Source organism: Kryptolebias marmoratus, linkage group LG24, assembly GCF_001649575.2.
Source record: "Kryptolebias marmoratus isolate JLee-2015 linkage group LG24, ASM164957v2, whole genome shotgun sequence".
NCBI lineage: Eukaryota > Metazoa > Chordata > Actinopteri > Cyprinodontiformes > Rivulidae > Kryptolebias > Kryptolebias marmoratus.
In genome coordinates this window covers 5,722,260-5,740,168 of record NC_051453.1, presented here as the reverse complement: position 1 = coordinate 5,740,168, position 17,909 = coordinate 5,722,260, and the positions used below count along the sequence as shown (strand labels likewise).

Below are 17,909 nucleotides of genomic sequence, written 5' to 3'. Positions count from 1 at the left end.
TAGGTGATATGCTTTGGTGAGGACAATAAAGTAGATAAACGAAGCTTCTGAAGCAAAGTGTTTGAAGCTAAAAGGCACTTTTTTTGGTGCTTTGTTAAAATTTGTTGCAATAGGAAATGTTTCTAATATTCACTCTGCATGGACAGAGATTAAATCCCAAAGGTTAGGGCTTTTTTTAAATAATGGGCTAAGAATGAGGTTTGATCCAGCAAAAGGGAGTCTGCATGAGATATTTGTAGGTAATTTCACTTAACCTTTATTTAACCGTTTTAGTCCCGTGAGATCAGTTTCTCGAAGAGAAGGAACACCTGGTAGAGACAAAGGTGGGCAGAACAACAGTAAGAACACTGTACAGGAAGCAAACTCAGAGAGGAAAAATAAAGACAAAAGGTGAGAAACACAAAGAGACGAGGAACAATGGCTGTTTTCACCATCTGAAAGGTACGCACGCTGCGTGATAAACAGTCAGGTGAAAACAAATAAACTCGAGAAAGTGTCTCCTTCAGGAAGACATCTTTGTCAAATTAAGAACTTGAAAGAACAATCTGCAAAAGTAATGCTTTTTGTGATTTTGTGTGAACTTCTGTTGTAAGTTTCCAAGTAATTTATAGAAGAATGAGCCTTAAAATTCACAAAACGGAGCAAACATTCACAATTTCCAGAACATTTTTTTGGTTTCGATCTTTCAGACGTTAGCAAACGCTGACGAGTCGTAATTTATCAAGGCCCTCATTTTCCTGGAATTACAGTTTTAGCTGCAGTTGACAGGAAATAATCAAACTGTAGACACAAAAGGTTGGTGTGCTCNGGGGGGGGGAGATTTATCTGACAATGTTAAGAACTGTAAGTAATGTTATGAAGGCAATAACAAGAGAATGAGATGAGCAGTGTGTCTGATTAAGGAGAAAGTGATTGACTCCATGTAAACACACACAAAAGCTGTGCTGTGGGATACGCGGTCCTGCGTCCCGCCTGTCCCTCCTCCAGTGGTCTCCGGGGACCTGTTACTGTGGCAATGAGCAGGCCTCAATGGCATGAACAGGGGTGTGAGTGTGTATCCTGAACCCGGTGTGTGTGTGTGCATGTTAACAGTCAATCTGTGTGTGCACCGGCTCGAGGGGGGAGGGAGGGTGTCCGAGGAGGCCTTTAGAAAATCCCTAATTGCCGTTCTTCTCCTCTCCCCCGGCCGTCACACCTTCCCCGCGCTAAGACTTTCCAGCCTCATCACACACACAGGAAACACAACACTAATTAGACACAGCACAACCTCTCCTAATCACACCCGTCCACGGCTGTGACCAAAATGTCAGTGTGTGCATGCAGGCATGTTTTTTTTTGTGTGTGTATGTGGTTTTTAACAGAATTTGGAGTCCACTTACATTTAAAAATAAGAGGTGGAAAAGCTCCAGCTGGTACTACAGAGGTGTAGATACGAGGTGGGAGATTATCCAACCAGAATCCCCGAGGCTGTGTGCATGAGTTTAGTACAGAAGTGTGTAATTATAATAGCATGAAACTAAACTTCCTACACTGAGAAATACATGGGAACTTTCTCCATTTAAACTGTGCTATAGTCTTGTTTTAATTAAACCAGGAAACATTTTTAACTCTCCTCATATATTTACTGATGAATGTGTATTTTTTTTGTGATCCTGCACGTGCTTGCACATCACACTCCGGCTACGCACAGAACAAAGATTTTTTTTTTTCTTTTGGCTTTCCACTTATGGCGCACAAGCAAATTCTTCAGAGGAAATGCTGACCAGCAGATGAGTTGCTTCAACTGTCCGTGCTGTTCAGAGGAAAACACTGAGCGTACAACAACAAGATCGTCGAAAGAGAGGAAAAAAAAATGCTTATGATTACATTTGGAACCCTGACAAACTACTGTACTTCCAACAGAGAAAGAATGAGGGGGGGGGGGTGTGTGAAGAGAAGAGATGGCAATAAGAAGAAGAAAAAAAAAAGATCTGAAGAGCAGAAAATGTACGGAAAAGAGTTGAAGACTGAATCCATGACGGTCAAGAGAAAACTGAGCTACGGTACGATCAGTTGGTGTAAATGTAGTTAACTCCTTTACTGTGGTGCATCTGTGTGTGTGTGTGTGTGTGTGTGTGTGTGTGTGCGTGCTCATTGTACCCGTCTCATCTTCTGCAGTCTCCTTGGAGACAGGCTCTTGGTGCTGGTAGGAGACCCCGCGCAGACTGACATCCCGTCTTCGTCTTCTTCCTGAGAAAGAAGATGAATATAAATCTGAGACGTTCTGTCTAACGAGTGATCAATCCCAACTAGAAGGTGTGCATTTCCAAACTAATCAATGCATCGTTCTGTTCAGTTGGTTCCTATTTGTATTTAAGATTTTTTCCCTCACAGGTTGAAAGACTTTCATCGCTCTCTGAGCCATCTACCTCGGGTTGTGTTTGGTGAAAGCTTCTTTAATTACAAAGAACATTGTTACTGCAGATTACCTGCATCTTTCTTCTTTCTGCTGGTAATACCTTTTAATTAAACAGATCTGTGATAAAAACAAAAATAGGGAAGCACAATACATAAAAACCTATCGTCATTGCTCTATCAGTGTGCCACGTATGGATACTGCAGAGGAATGCTGGGGAGTCTCACGGCCCTTAATGCTCACATCAGATTTAGATGATAGTCATTAAGATGCTAAAACTCAGAGTTGTGAACGTCATAATGACACAGAGATTTCTAATATATCTAATTACATGCAGCCCTACAATGTGTTAGAGCTAAAATCAAATGATTTAAACTGAAATCTAAAAAAACGATTGCATTGAGGGCTGTTTTTGTCAATAGAAATTCTCAATAACTCTGGTTTTATTTTTTAAAACGTGTTTTATTCAAGTTTCAAAAGCATCACACTTAATGACAAACCGTGAACAGGTTGTTTAGGCAAAACTCTGCAGCTGGTGGACAAAAAAAAGAGAATCTACAAATTAATTTCTCTTCTGCATGAACAGGAAATCTGTTTCACTTCAAACAACAGATTTCTTCCTGTGTGTTTGCGAGTGTGAACACGGTGCAGAGCGGCGCCCTCTCTCCTCTCTTTCCCACTGACACATCAAACTGCTATTGCCTTATCAAATCCATCAGGCTTATGGAAACATACACCTCGTTACATTAGCTTTGAGGAAATCACAGGTTCACTGATGAAATATGCAGACAATAAAAGAGAGAGAAGGGCTGGGGTTTCGCATGACATGACAGGCCATAGCCAGAGGGGCGCTAGTTAAAAATGTACAGCCCCGAACAAAGCGCTAAGCAGGCTTCAACAGTCATTAAAAGGCCCCTACGTCAGAATCACACACTCCATGTAAAGCAGCCTTGCTGTCTGTTTCCATGAGGGAGGCATGTGTCTATCTGTGTGCCTCTGAACAGAGTTGTGTACACGTGTGTTGGCATGCTCTGCAAAACGTGTCAGAAAGGTGTGAAGGTTCACGCAGCTCACCCTAGCTTTGAGTCTGCCCTTAATGTCCCGAATGCCCCTCTTGGCATGAACCTTGGCCTAGGAGGGGGAAAAACACACACACACACACACACACCCAGACAGATTACTAATCAAAACATGTTGCATTAACATTCTGATCTGGTTTCATGTAACATCAAGAAATGCTTTGATCCTTGTGGCAAAAACACGCAGACAAAAGGCGGGATAAGAGAGCTTCGCAGACTAACAGGAGGCGATAACATGAAAGGGCACCCTGACCACCTATTGTACAGCAAAGAACGACACAGAGCTGCTCATCAAACATTCACCAGCCATGAACACTGCTCCGGAGCTCCACAACCAATTATTACAGACATGGTTTGAAAATGACTTCTTTTTTTTTTTTTTAAATATTCAAGGATACCAACGTTTCGCTCCGTAGAAAAACCTCATTTGTGGTCTGCTGCCAATATTTTTGGGAATTCGTATTTTTGCATAGAAGAGAGCAGAATTAAATACCTTTGACACAGATGTCTTGAAGAGCGCTCCTCCTTTCTGTAATAGAAAAAACCCAGATCTGTGAGTCACTTAAAGATAATTGGAGTAAATTTAAAGACACAAAACGCACATAAGTACTCCATCACGGAAATACTGAACTGGAATACTATTGTTGACTGGCTTTTACTGGTTTAAAAAGGTTCAAGGTTTAGAATATAGAGTTTGTTGAACCAATAAAAATTAAAGACTTAAAAATCACATTTATAAAAGTCGTCAAACGCTTCGTAACGATAGTCGCAGCTCTGACACATTCTGTTGTTTCTACCAACTCATTGCAGCCAAATAAACATAAAAAGGCCAGATCTAACATTTCACAGTTGGTGTAACAAAGCCATGAACTGTCAGCAGGACTGAGGCAGGATTATATCGTTCTGATTGGTCAGGACAGATGGGAAAATGTGAAAAACAAACAGAGCAATCCTAAAAATATCCTTTACGTACACTTCTGCTTGTTTATAACGTCTACCTGGAGAAAATAATGGTGTAAAACATGGAGGTGAAGGATAGAAGAAGTGGAGAAATACAAGCTCCAGTGATGCAGATGTTGCTTTTTTTCCTGCCATGATCTTTGATCTTTTTCTGTTGAATACATTGAATCATAGTCTTAACCTGAAACCAACTGTGCATCTGTAAGTTTGGAAACTAGTTAACCACTAACACTTCACAAATTAACCAAGGCGAGCTTAAAAATGTCTGTCAAGAGGAGGGGGAGGGGGACCTTTTCAATGAAAGATGTGGCTAACGTGATCATTCCAAAGACCTCAGTCTGTCGTTGGTACTGAAGCACCAAATATGCTTCAACCAAGGAAACATTTACATCTTCTTTAAAATGAACAGCCTTGTCATTAATCTAGAATCATTTTCTGACAGCTGCTTTCAAACAAGCCCTTTAAATTAAAAGTTGCCACAGAGCGTCCTGCTTCAACAGAACTAACCCTTCTGGTTGTTTTACAGCCACCAATGTTTTTCCATCAATGTTAGATTGGTAAATCAATCAATCTTTACTTATAGAGCACTTTACACACCCAGAGTGACCGAAGTGCTGTAAGGATTCATAGTTTAAAACAAAACCAATAACCAGTCACAACAACAGCAATAAAAGTTAATAAGGTGATCTGCATTCTGTAGAGCTACCAAAACTCACACATCTGACCATTACAGGGAAAAGGTTGAAATCTTGAGACCAGAAGATTTCATGCGACACGAGGTTAAACCAATAAAATCAGCATTGTGTCATCTGCAGCGAGGCACTTTAACACTTCTGAAAATAATAAATAAGTAAATCAGAATTGATGCCACAATTTCTGTCCTCTGCTCCCCGTCTTTGTGGAAGAGCTGAAACCTGAGCTCAGATTCAGTTTTAATATGATGCACATTATTCCTAATACCGTCTCTACTATTACCATAAAATAAAATAAAAAACTCAGGTGATATTTAAAATCCATCCAAGCTTCTGCATCTGTCAGTGGTATAGTAACAACGGCAGAGAATGGAGCTGATGGAGAATAAAGTCTTTCACTGATCTGCGGTAAATTGAGCATTTCATAGCATTCAAGGAGTTTCTTTTTTTTTAAAAGAAGCCTAAAACAGTGATGGAAAGGACTGTATGAGATTAATTCATACTTTGAGTTTAGCAGACTGACATTAAGAACCTCTCTCTCTCTCTCTCTGCCTTTCTTCTTTCTTTTCTGAGTTGCCGTTTCTTTCCTTTGCCGTCTCTCTGTTTGGTCTTTAGTGTAAGCACAAAACGTCGACTAAACGGCTAAACAGAGTAAATGGCAGGCAGCGTTTCAGAAGTTGGCAGAAAGAGAGGAGGAGAGGGGCCGAGGTGAAGGCCTCTCTTATAGATCCCTGTCAGTCAGGAAATGTGAACTTTAACAAACCTTTGAAGATCACTCTAGAGAACTAATTCAGCCTTAGCTGACGGCATGGGGAGATAGGGAGGGTGAGGGAGGAATAAGGGGAGGGGGGAGGGGTGACGGAGATGAAAAGAGGGGGAGAGATAAAGACAGATAGATACGGGAAGGAAAAGGATAGGAGGGAAGAGTCTGAAAGAGATGAAGGAGGAAGAGATGTATGTTCTTGGGTTGGTTCAGCGGCGTAACGCCTGTGTTTGCTGCCAGATCAACATGTCATGTCGAAGGACGTCTTGTCACGTCAAATCACTTCTGTCTTCCTTCCTGTCTGTATCCACTGTCCTGCTGCACGCGCTGCTACACACACACACACACACCACACTGCACAAGCTGGATCTGTACATTCAGGCAACCCCTTCGTTCCAAAGGCAAGACTTCAAACACTGAGTTGTGTCAATCACGGCTTCAATTAAATATAACTCAGGAATAAAATGAATAAAACCCAACTCATAAAATCTTTTGGGTACAACAGGAAGGACTTTCCGTAAATACCTTCACAGTGTGCATCCATTGCTGGTACGACCTTGAATTACCTGAAGCGATGTATGAAAGAAAGAAGATATGAATTAATCATTTTGGACTCAGTCGCCCAGTACTGTTATGATGATGCAGAAATAACTAAATCTCAGTGGGACACAATCTCATATCAAGACAAACAGATTACTTAGCAATTCATTTGACCAAAATATGAAGTGGAAAAAAAAACTCTGAAATGTGGAAATAAATTTTATTTTGAATTCATCAGAAGACTGACATGGTTTGGGAGATTTAAGAGCTGAACTGGATATAAACTGCACATACTTAGTTTAAATTTAAGGAAAATTTTTGGGGTCAAACAAGAATATCAAGATAGATCAAGATATTTCAGTAGCCATCTTCAGTGGCTGTTTGTCTGTCCATGCATTAATTTTCTTTACCCAGGTTTGCATGCAGGGTCACAGGGAGTTGGTGCCCATCTCCAGCAGTAAAGAGGTGGGGGACACCCTGGACAGGTCAGCAGTCCATCACAAGACAAACAAGACAAACAACCATTCACGCTCGCTCTCGCACCTTGTGACAATTTACTGTAACCAGTTAACCTAACGTGCATGCGTTTGGTCTGTGGGAGGAAACCGGAGTACCTGGAGAAAACCCACACATGCACAGGAAAACGTGCAAACTCCACACAGAAAGGCCACAGCCGAGTTGGAACATGAATTATTTCTGCTGTGAGGCGGCAGCTCCAACCACTGCAGCACCATGCCAACCCACAGAGCTAAATGTTGGCAAATAAGGGCATAAAGGGGCGAAAAACTGGCAGAAGATGGATATAATTTCTTCTCAAGCCTCTTTTTGGTTGACTTTCTGTAGCAAAATGTGCTTTTCTAAACATTTTACTGCCTGTAGTACAGAAAACTCTGATTCAAACAGAAAGCTCAAAGGCCATTCAAAGAGACCGTGATGTCAACATTTCATTTCACAGTTTCAGTGTTGATGACATTTCTTCACAGTCATTTAAGTTCCTGCTTTAGTCAAACGTTTTTAAAGAAATCCAGCCAGTTATCCAGCTCTCATTCAGTCATTTAGCTAGAATTTATGCCACGACACTTATGACTATTGAAAATACTTTAGGCAACAAACTGGACGAGTCAGTACTCACTTCTGCAGAAGCCCCCCTCTGTGATCTCCTCTTCAAACATGTCGGTGAAGCCGCGGCCTGCGTTCAATTTGGCCAGCCGTCCGTCGATGAACTGCAACCATAAATTACAAGATGCTTATTAGAGTCTGCAGGAGGAGTGAGGCGGGGGGTGGACACAATCACATACACAAATTCAAACACTTCAACCGCAGGGGGGGGTGTTATTAATCCTACGTGACGGAAACTAAAGCCAAGATTAGGTGGGCTGCAGGTAATGGGGATTTGTTAATGTGGAGCAGGTGAGGGATTAGAGCAGCAGACTACTTTCTGCACACTGTCTGCGACATGAGGAAGTTTCATTTCCTCTCTTTGTAACATGCAGCACATAAAACTCCCTGCCATAAATATGGACTTAACGGACAAGACGGCAACAAGTTTCATGAGCACGGTGACAAAAGCACATCAATATGATTTTCAAGCATCAGCAAACTCAAACCGTAAAAAAAACATGACTTAACAACTAAGATTCATGGAACTGAATCCTGTATTCTTCAGATAAAAAGACACAAAGGTTAGCTTTTTTAACAGGGTAGGATCAAATCAACGCTACAATAAAAGGAAAGAAAAAGGGTGTCACTCTCACACTAGTTTCACACTAGTTACAAACACACTGAAAACTTGTTTGGAGCATTTTCACCATGAAAACAGATCTGGTGCCTCAACCCGTGCAGGTTACAGCCTTACACGTTTGTCTTTGTCATCGTCTCAAGTCAATGTTAGATTAAGAAAATAAAAAAGAAGAAATATTTCTAATAAAAAGAAAAAAGAGGGGGTTCCCAAGCAATAAAAACATTCATATACATACATACTTTGGTCTACAGGGTATTTTATTTTGAAAAAATGACCACCTTCTGACTCAGTTACAATTATTTTTTCTGTATTAGCAAACCTAGCAACAACCCAAGTTAAAATGAGTAAAAAAATAAATAAAAAACCTCCCATAGATAATTTCTTTTTCTTCACGAGTCTGTGGAAAAGTTGTCTTGTATGAAAACGTTTAGTGATGCAAAAATGGTTGGGCACTGCTGTTTTAAAAAAAAAAAAAAAAAAAAAGGAAGAGAATCTTAAAATTCTATTAAAACATTAATGTACTTTTCCCTTCTAACTAACCCCAACCACAAAAAGCACAAGTTACCGAGCCTCCTGAGCCATTACTGACAGTATTTAAAAACATCTGGATGCTAATCATGTCTTCTCATCAAAAGCCAGAGCTACTTTTTGACAACACCTCCAACTTTTAAAACCTTATTTTAGGTTTTTATTAATAAGTTCTAATCAAGAACTTGACAGCAACACATTGTTGGATCAGTTTTTTGTTTTTTTCCTCATGTTTTTCCTGCAGCAATCCTCCTCCCCCCACCGTGTATCTGTGTCCGCAGTGTAACAGCAGTACCGGCTGTTCGGGGGTGCGTGTCCTCAGGGACAGTCTGCTAACTAGCGACCGACACGGCTACCCGCTCTTCTGGTCAGGAGAGCTGGAAAACTAATCATTAGATCATTTTAATGAGAGGTGAGACCGCGGCTTCCGTCCACCGCTCGGCTACATGGCTGGCCCAATTAGCGAAGATAATCAACCCAAATCATCACCTAGCCCGAGCCTCCACTTAAACACCCCCCCTCAAACCCCAGCCAGATTACCTGTCTCACTGTGGGGCTTTAATTGGACATTACTCAAGAATGGCAGACTGTGATCACAAACATGCAAACCAACACACGCATAATAATAAAAAAAAAAAAAAAAAAAAAAACCCTCACCATGCTGCTACATCCGCACACTTACTGGCACAAACACATGACCAAAAGGCAAGGGGTCATTCTTCCTTTTTAAAAGAAAAAAAAAAAACATTTAAAATAAAAATGTTTCATCCAAAATGGGGTCGGGTTTATTCAGATCATTAAAAGCCATTCAATTCTGTCAAAATTTGTATTTTCAGGCCTAAATATTTTAATATTTTTATCTGAACCGATGCAGACTCGAAGTAAATAACATGTGAACACAGTGAAGCAACACCTGGAGACAGAACCTCCATCATCTCCACATCTGTACATGTTTCATATCACATGTGGCGACCAGCAGGCTAACCCATTCATAAAGTCACGCACCGTGATCCAGTTTGGTTTAGATTTGGAATTTCTTTAGCCAGAAACTGGGTTAGGAATCACCTGGGGTTCATTTAAAGATACATGCACATAAATGAGCCGAAATATTTTCATATTTGAGGAATCCCCAAATGTGGCGTTAGACTTGGGAAAGGAAGGGAAGCCTGAGGAGCGAGTGGAAACTGTTCTCAGCGCTGCCATGATTAATATGCTGGGAGACACGTCAATCAAGCCTACAGAAATATACTGTATGCCCTAAAATGTATTAAAACTTTTAAAATAAAGTATAAAATAATCAAATATATTCATTGGCAGATATTTGACGTATGCATTTTTTGTGGTTCTGTAAGTTCGTTAATATGGGTTGTTGTGAAAACTTTGTTTAATTGATGGAAAAACCAACTGTTCTTCTGGTGCAGGGGTCTGCAAGCTGTGGCTCTGGGGCCACATGTGGCTTTTCGGTCCCTCTGCAGGGGCTTGCTGTAGTTTTAACAAAAAAATGACAGAAATCAATAATATTTATATTCATAGGAGCAATTTCTGCTGAGGTTTTGCAGTTTTCTGCAGATAAGTGAATGAAATCTCTGTGACAGGTTGAGACTGAAGAGGAAAACAAACTGATCAGTTTGAGTTTATCATTTATTACTCCAACTTTCAGCCAGACAGCGTTGACTTTTTCTTAAATCTACCAGAAAACTACAGATTTTAGACACATTTAAGCAACAAGTGCAGATTGCACATGTGGCATTGCAATAAAGGATTCTGCAAAATACTCCGTTGTTTAAACTTTGGTAGAAATAAATTTAGTAAGTCACCATTAAATGTCCAACAAACTGGCCAATTGACTTTAATGTTCATTTTATTTCTGTAGCGCAATGCAGTTAAACAAAAATATAAACAATAAAAGCTGTAAAGTAAGAAACATTAAAGAGTAAGTAAAATCTAACTTAAAATATAGAAATAATTTATCAGGATGCAAGTTAATGCTTTTTAATTTCCAAGAGGGATATGATTAATTCTCTGCAAATATAGAAAGGATAAAAATTCACATATTTCAGAGTTTAAATGTTATTAAAGTAGGAATAAATGAGATACATTTTTCCCTCTACAAAAGGGAACACATAAAATTGCCAACAAATATAAACAATTTATTATATTTTTTTAATTTTATAATGCAGCAAACTATAGGTCTTTTGTAGTCCTCAGTCAGTTGTATTGTCTTTAACCTTCCAGTATATTTTTGCTCTGGTTAAATTTGATTTAGTGGCAGAAATGACTCCTGTTTTAATACAAGCAGCCATTTTTGATGCCATCTTGGCAACTCTGCTCTTCGACACTAAAAAAATGAATAAATCAAGATATAGAAGAACTCTGGCAGTAAATCATTTGGGTCCAAAACCCCCTTCAGATTCATCCAACCACGTTCCTTCACTCCGTCTCTGCTGCGATGATAAAAACAGGACAATGTAAGTGTGTTTGTGAGTCTGGTTGATAGGAAGCAGGTTAATGTTGACAGATGTTCCCCCGCATTCTTTCTCAACATTTCTCCCACTTGTTCTGTTCTGAACAAAGACGGGCCTGATTGACCAAGAGGAAAAGAAAAAAAAAAAGGCACTGTGTAAGAAGGTAAAAATGTGACATTTTAAGAAGCATGGGGCCTCTGTGCATGTTTATTTTAGGATTAGTTTAATGGCTCCTACTCGTGGTGGAATGAGATAAAATTATTTATGCGCCTCCACTAAAACACACCCTTTCTTTATAAACTGGTGCATTGAAAGAATGCAAATGTTTATCAAACAAACAACGGAAGGCCCACTCAGTTAAAACTGAACTCAGCTGAAAACTGTCCCCCCTCAAAAAAATGAATCTATCACAAAGTAATCTTTCAGTCCATGGGGCAATATTATCTCTAAATTAGTCATAATATGATGCAGACTTATTAATGACTCCATGCTGCTTGAATTATGAGCCCATTATTTGAGGCTGATAATAGAAGAAAGCAGGTAATTTAAAGGAAGTGAAAACAATCAATCACTAAAAGTACGTGCAGAAAAGCAATTTCCTGCTAAAACATGGTTAACGCCTTGAGTTCAGGTCCCACTTTCTGGGACTATGCATGTGTTTAATGTGCACTGAGGTCAGCCAAGTCCAAGAATGTGGTTTAAATTTGAGGTTTTACAGTGGAAAAATCTCACATTTTCACCCGTTTTCCAAATGAATCAATAACACACTGCAAGAATTCAGAGTACACCGTTTAATTCAAAGACTCGGAGAATAAGGACTCGCTGCTTGATGCTACCAAATCTACTTGTGTACAAAAACCAGCAGCTCTGACGCCCTGTGAGTCCCCTCAGTCAGCAAAAATAAAGAATAAATCGTTTACTTCGGCTTGAGAGTAGAGACAACAAACAACAAGAGTAAATAATCTGTAAATACAAGTTTAAAAACTAAGCTAATCCTGCGCTCTTTGCAACACTTGTGGATTCTAATCTATTTTTATGGATGAGTCTTTAAATAGCAACCACAGCTTCTAACTCACTCTGCCAAATGCTTCTTCATTGGAGGAAATACCACAAAAGCATCAGCCACACATGTCTCAACAGTGTGTAATCACGTGTCTGTAAACAGGATTAAGATAAAATAATGGAGCAAAGGTCGAAATATAACAGGGGGTTTTATAAAACAAATATTCAGTAAGAGGAGTAGAAGCACTTCTTCAGTCCTGGAGTGTGGAGATATCTGTTCAAAATAAAAAAAAAATGAATGCACGCATGTGTGTGGCCATACAAGCTGAGTGCTGCGTGTGTGTGTTTGGGAGCGGATATAGGTCACGGTCAGAGCAGCGCTCGGGCAAACCACTGGCCCAGCTCACTTTAGCAGAAATGGGAGTGGAGCAGATAAGCTCACCCCATTCCCTGAGCTGGAGAGGAGGAGGTGATAAGGGCCTGTTTCCCAATGCTACCGCTGAGGAGGGAGCCGGCCGGGAGGAGGCTTTGAACTGATGCTTCGCTATCTGCTCTGCCTGGGAAAATTATGGAGAGGGTGTCCAGAGAAACAAAAGGCTGATTGAGGGCTGCTCTGCTGTACTCTCTGGGGTAAATCACACAACTATCATGGGTCAGAGAGCACAAACTGTGAGGGAGAGAAGAGGAAAAGAGGGAAAGGGGAATATTCTTTGGAGCCAGAGGTGTCGTTCCTCTCGCTCTGGCTCCGCTAAGTTTGGCTTTACTGAAGGGACTGAGGGGGAAAACATTAACTATACATGAGTGTTTCTTTTCTAAAAGAAACCACACATGAATAAAGCATACCTGTTTATACACAGACAAACACAGTCCACAGAAATAAACATATCACCACAGAGGAGCAGGAAATTCTATCAGTGACAACTTTTTAAGGAATGGGTGAAATTTTTACTCGTTTTTTTATTTTTTACTTTGTCATGTTGAAGGCAGAAATCAAACTCGACACGGTCTTATACAGTCACCGAACTTATCACGGTTTTGTTTATACTGCGGATAAAATTAAGTAAACAGTAAGACATTAAAATTGGCACTCAGATAACCACAGTAAACTGTTTGGAAGGGTCACTAACCGTCTATAATCCCAGGCTTCGCTCTTCTGCATTCCTCCTCACTCTGAACAACTAAACTGTCAAGATATTTAATGCTAACCCCGACCGGCTGACAGTTCGCTGAGCAACAGGAGGAACGGAGACAACTTCCATCTGCAACAATCACTTCCCACCAAATCAGAAATCTGCTAAAAAAATAAAACCTTGGAAGTAAATTGTTGATGAGAGAGGACTAGATGTTGTGTTTCGTGTCAGCAAAATTAAAGCGTCCATATTGTTGACAACAGATTATCTTTTTTTTTTAATTCTAATTGCAGCATGCAACTACGGTAGGTAGTGCTGCTGAATTAAAACAAAGACACTTAAATGCAAGTTTCATTAAAATCCATCCACTGGTTCATACACACACACACACGTTATGTCTCTCTATCTTTGCAGGGACTTTCAATTGACTTCCATTCATTTCTACACCCTAACTACAGCCTAACCCTGACCCTTACCCTAACCATTACCAGTACATACCTAACCCTAAACCAAACCTAAACTCAATTCACACCNTTAGTCCTAAACCTAACCCCTAACCCAAAAACATCATTTCTCCTCGTGGGGACCAGGCTTTGGTCCCCACAAGGTAGTATATGTTAGGAAAATTGTCCCCACAATGTATCAAATACATGGCCACACACACACACACAGACAATCACCCTTTCACCTTCATAAACGGACACAAACATGTACCTGTTTAAAGAGCTGCAGGTTGACGGCCATGGACAGGAAGTTCTTCATGGTGCTCGAGCGATGGTTCACGAAACTCTCTTCACAGAACGTGATTGGTTCTCCCTGCAGAGAAGCATTATTGGCACAAATTAACAAAGCCAATCAATTCAGATGAATTTCTCCAAACTATGTCTTCACCATTAGGTTAATAATCGTCTAAAAGTGAGGAAATCAATGCAGCTCCACGTTGTGTAGACTATCATTTTAACCATTATAATATAACTTATTTTTTCATTAGTGAGCAAAAACAAAAACTAGTTTATTGGTGTGACAGGAAGGAATATGAAAAAAATAAAATAAGGAGTTAAAGTCGTTAAAAGGAACAAAACAACGGTCTCCTTTAAACCAGCTCCCCTGGCAGCCTCATAATCTACTCTGGACCAGATGACGGTGTCCCAGTAAACTTCCCCGTCCTCCACATGAACATATGATCACATTATTACTATTTCTTACATCATGTCTGTCGGCCTGTAAGCTATAGACACAGAGGATGACAACAGAAGCACTCCGGGCCACTCACACACGGCCCTCCAGTCATCTCCAGTTCATGTTTTCTTATAATTAACATAATTCTCACATATTTCAGTGATGCTCCAAATTCCTCTGAAGTAAAACAATGTGCTTTGTCTGTTCTAGGCTACAAGCACAGTGTGACACAGAAAAAAAACAAGTGAACAACAGTGGAGAATAACCTCATTTTCAAGGATGGGCGGATGATACCAGTGGCCTAAATTTCTTCACAGGAAAACAGCTCCACTCAGATTATAAAAGTTTTAAAACGGATTTCCTCATAAAAGTTGAAAGAACTTTAGGTCGAAACAACCTTGACTTTGACCACGCTGCAGTAAATACAACTACAGAGAATAAATGCTACTTTAAAGTCTTTTAGTCAACAGATTGAAGGCGGAGGCTTGTAATTGACCAATCACACAAACACCATACATACATAAACTATTAAAGATGTACTCCCGTCAGAAACAGGACTGATTATTAAGCGTACTTTTCAAAATAAACTCCTTACATGCATTTCAGAAGACTTTACTCTTTTATTTACTTTTAAATGCCACTTAAGTGTGGGAATAGTAATTAAAACATGTAGCCAAATAACAATAAAAAAAAGATTCTGCAATTATCTAACAGCAAACCTACAGTTTACCACTCAGTAATGGGATAAGTGAACACATTTTACTCCACAAGGATTTTGAATAATAAAAAAAAAAACCATCATGAGTCAATGCATCATAATTTGGTCTCTGTTGTTCTGCAGGGTCTGCCACAGCGAGCAAACTCACACAGATGAATTGTTTTATGCTGGATGCCCTTCCTGATGCAACCTGGGCTTGAACCCTCAGCCTCAGGATTACGAGACCGCGACACTGACCACCACTGCATCATTGTTTGGTAAGGTTTATGTATCCACAGCACAGATGAAATGACAATAAAATCTCTGCAACCGATTATTGTGTGTCGGATCAAACAAACGTTAAAAAAAGAACAAAAACAGGAAAAGCTGAAAACTCTTCAGCTACAGCTGACACTCCATCACCTATTCTCGTTAAAGACTGAAAGAAATTGTTAAAAATTCCAAAGCTCAACAGTCGGTCTGTAAACGACTTCTTATAGCAACACAAACAGAGGAACTCTTCCTTCATTCACTCCTTCCTGCCAACACCACCTGTGGGTCCTCGATGCACAAACTCAGTCCCAGGATTTGCTAAAGTTAGGACATATTTTATTTATTTACTTTTTTGGATGCCAATAATGGCACAATTGGCAGCAAACTGCTCGGCTCAAAGCTTAGCAAGGAAGTCTGCATGATTTATTTAAATATGCCCCGCTCCCCTTCACGTTTCAAATTAATGTTCTGAAAATGAAGGATCACTGTGTTCAAATCTCGCAAATTTGCACCTGAACTGACTTTGCAACAGGTGCAAATACTTAAAAAATCTCACCCTTAATTTGGTTTCTGATGGTCAAACAGCTCTTCATCATTATAGAACTGAAAAATATACCTAAACTCTGTGTGGCCAATAAAAATCTGTGAAAACAGGAGCCACTGAAACAATATGTTGACCTGTCTGAATATTTATTTAGTTTATTTAATCACAAAGAAAAATATGCTTTGCACCAAACCTCTTAGTGCTAATTTCCATCTGCAGTCCGTTTGTTTTCTTTTATTTTCAAGACAAATTACTTTGTGCAAAATGTTGCTAGATATTGGAGGGAAAGGTAAGAATTAGCAATAAAAGCCAAAGGTTTAAGTTTTTAAAAAAAAGTTTTTTCTCCATCCGTCAGAGGTTAGGAAAGAGTATCTACTGACCTTTTACCAGTTTTCCAGAGAACCCTCGGGCTTAAAGAGGTTTGAAGTTTTTTTTTAAATGGCATTTTGGATCTTAATGTGTTCGAATCATTTTATATTAACTTAGTTTTATGTTATGAAGCAGCACGACTTGTTAACCTCCTGCAAAGCTGCTCCAATCAGTGCTGGTGTGCTGCCAATCTATGTTTTACAATTCATCCAACACAAAAACATGGGTACTTTTGTTTCTTTTAAGTCTCCACAACTGATTTTATAACATCTTTTTTTAAACACATGGCACACACGCCTCAATATTCCTGTTGTGGATAAAATGATCCCTGCTGCTCCACATGAATTTAGAATAAATTTATCGATTTGTTGGTGAAATTACATTTTTTTTTTCAAATTCTGCTTAAATTTGAAAAGATTTAAACTACAAACCTAATAGAAGTCAGATCAACTGTGAAAGACTCCACTCATCATGTACATAATTATATGTTTAAAACACCAGATTGGTTTTTACACAATGAGTTACCGAAATGCCTGCCCTAAGTTTTATTCAGGACTTGGATGGTTCTGATATTAAAAAAATGATTTTGATCTCCATCACTAGTTGTAGGTTCTTGTGATCATTTCTTTCATTGTTAGAATGCTAGAAATGCTAAATATGGAGAGAGTGTTTAATCATGACTGGACCAGCTAGGTTTAAAATGATTTATGTGTTTATAATTCAGGATAATCTTTTTTATGTTTGGCTTCATAGTTTGCAATGAGTACCTTTAATGTCACTTTTTTTTTGTTTTAGGTGAATGTTTTAAAGCAGGGGTCTCCAATCCTGGTCCTTGAGGGCCACCATCCTGCATGTGTTACTTGTTTCTCTGCTCCAACACACCTGATTCAGAGGTTAAATGACCTCGTCATGTTCTGCAGAAGCCTGTTAATCACCCATTGATTCAGATCAGATCAGGTGTGTTGGAGCAGAGGAACAAGTAAAACCTGCAGGAGTGGCTCTCGAGGACCAGGATTGGAGACCACTGTTTTAAAGTGCCTATTCTGACTGATACTGTGCACAGAAAAAGGGTTGCTTGTTTAAAATAGTCTTTAATGCTTTTAAATGTGACGAGGCCTGTTATTCTCACACAGAATGGTCATGTCTTTGACCATCAGTGAACGAACCAGTTGGTTCAAACTTCAACTAAGTCTGCCGTAGTTACACACCTCCACAAAGTTCAGCTACCAAACGGTGATAAAAACTCATCTGAACTGTTTATTTCAGGTCCCGTTCTCAGAGACGTGGAGGAGAAACACCAACACTGGCTCCAATTGATGACTGAAGAAATAAGCGCACCATCAGCTGATTGCTTTTCATCTCATTATCATGTTCCAGTTTTGTTTCATTTACAGCTCAGCAAGACTCCCACTAAGCATCCACACCCCTCCTTCTGTTAAGACATATGGGTCTGTGAACCACTCGGCACAACGCAGCTCTTTCCAGGAAGATCTTTTCTCCAGCTTTGAACAACGAATAGCAGGGTTATTTTCAACAAATTGTAAAATTCTGG

At 39.6% G+C, this 17,909-nt stretch overlaps 1 protein-coding gene across 5 annotated transcripts in view; it reads right to left on the bottom strand.

The window, feature by feature from the left end:
• dennd1b (DENN/MADD domain containing 1B) overlaps positions 1–17,909 on the bottom strand; it is a 103,341-nt gene that overhangs the window by 10,567 nt on the left and 74,865 nt on the right. For all 5 annotated transcript variants that reach the window (XM_017413501.3, XM_017413500.3, XM_017413502.3 and 2 more), the window contains 6 exons: positions 14,010–14,111; positions 7,562–7,652; positions 6,415–6,455; positions 3,968–4,003; positions 3,470–3,526; positions 2,140–2,229 (listed from right to left, as the gene is read on the bottom strand). In XM_017413501.3, the coding sequence (XP_017268990.1) occupies positions 2,140–2,229; positions 3,470–3,526; positions 3,968–4,003; positions 6,415–6,455; positions 7,562–7,652; positions 14,010–14,111 (417 nt within the window). The remainder of the gene's footprint in view (positions 1–2,139; positions 2,230–3,469; positions 3,527–3,967; positions 4,004–6,414; positions 6,456–7,561; positions 7,653–14,009; positions 14,112–17,909) is intronic.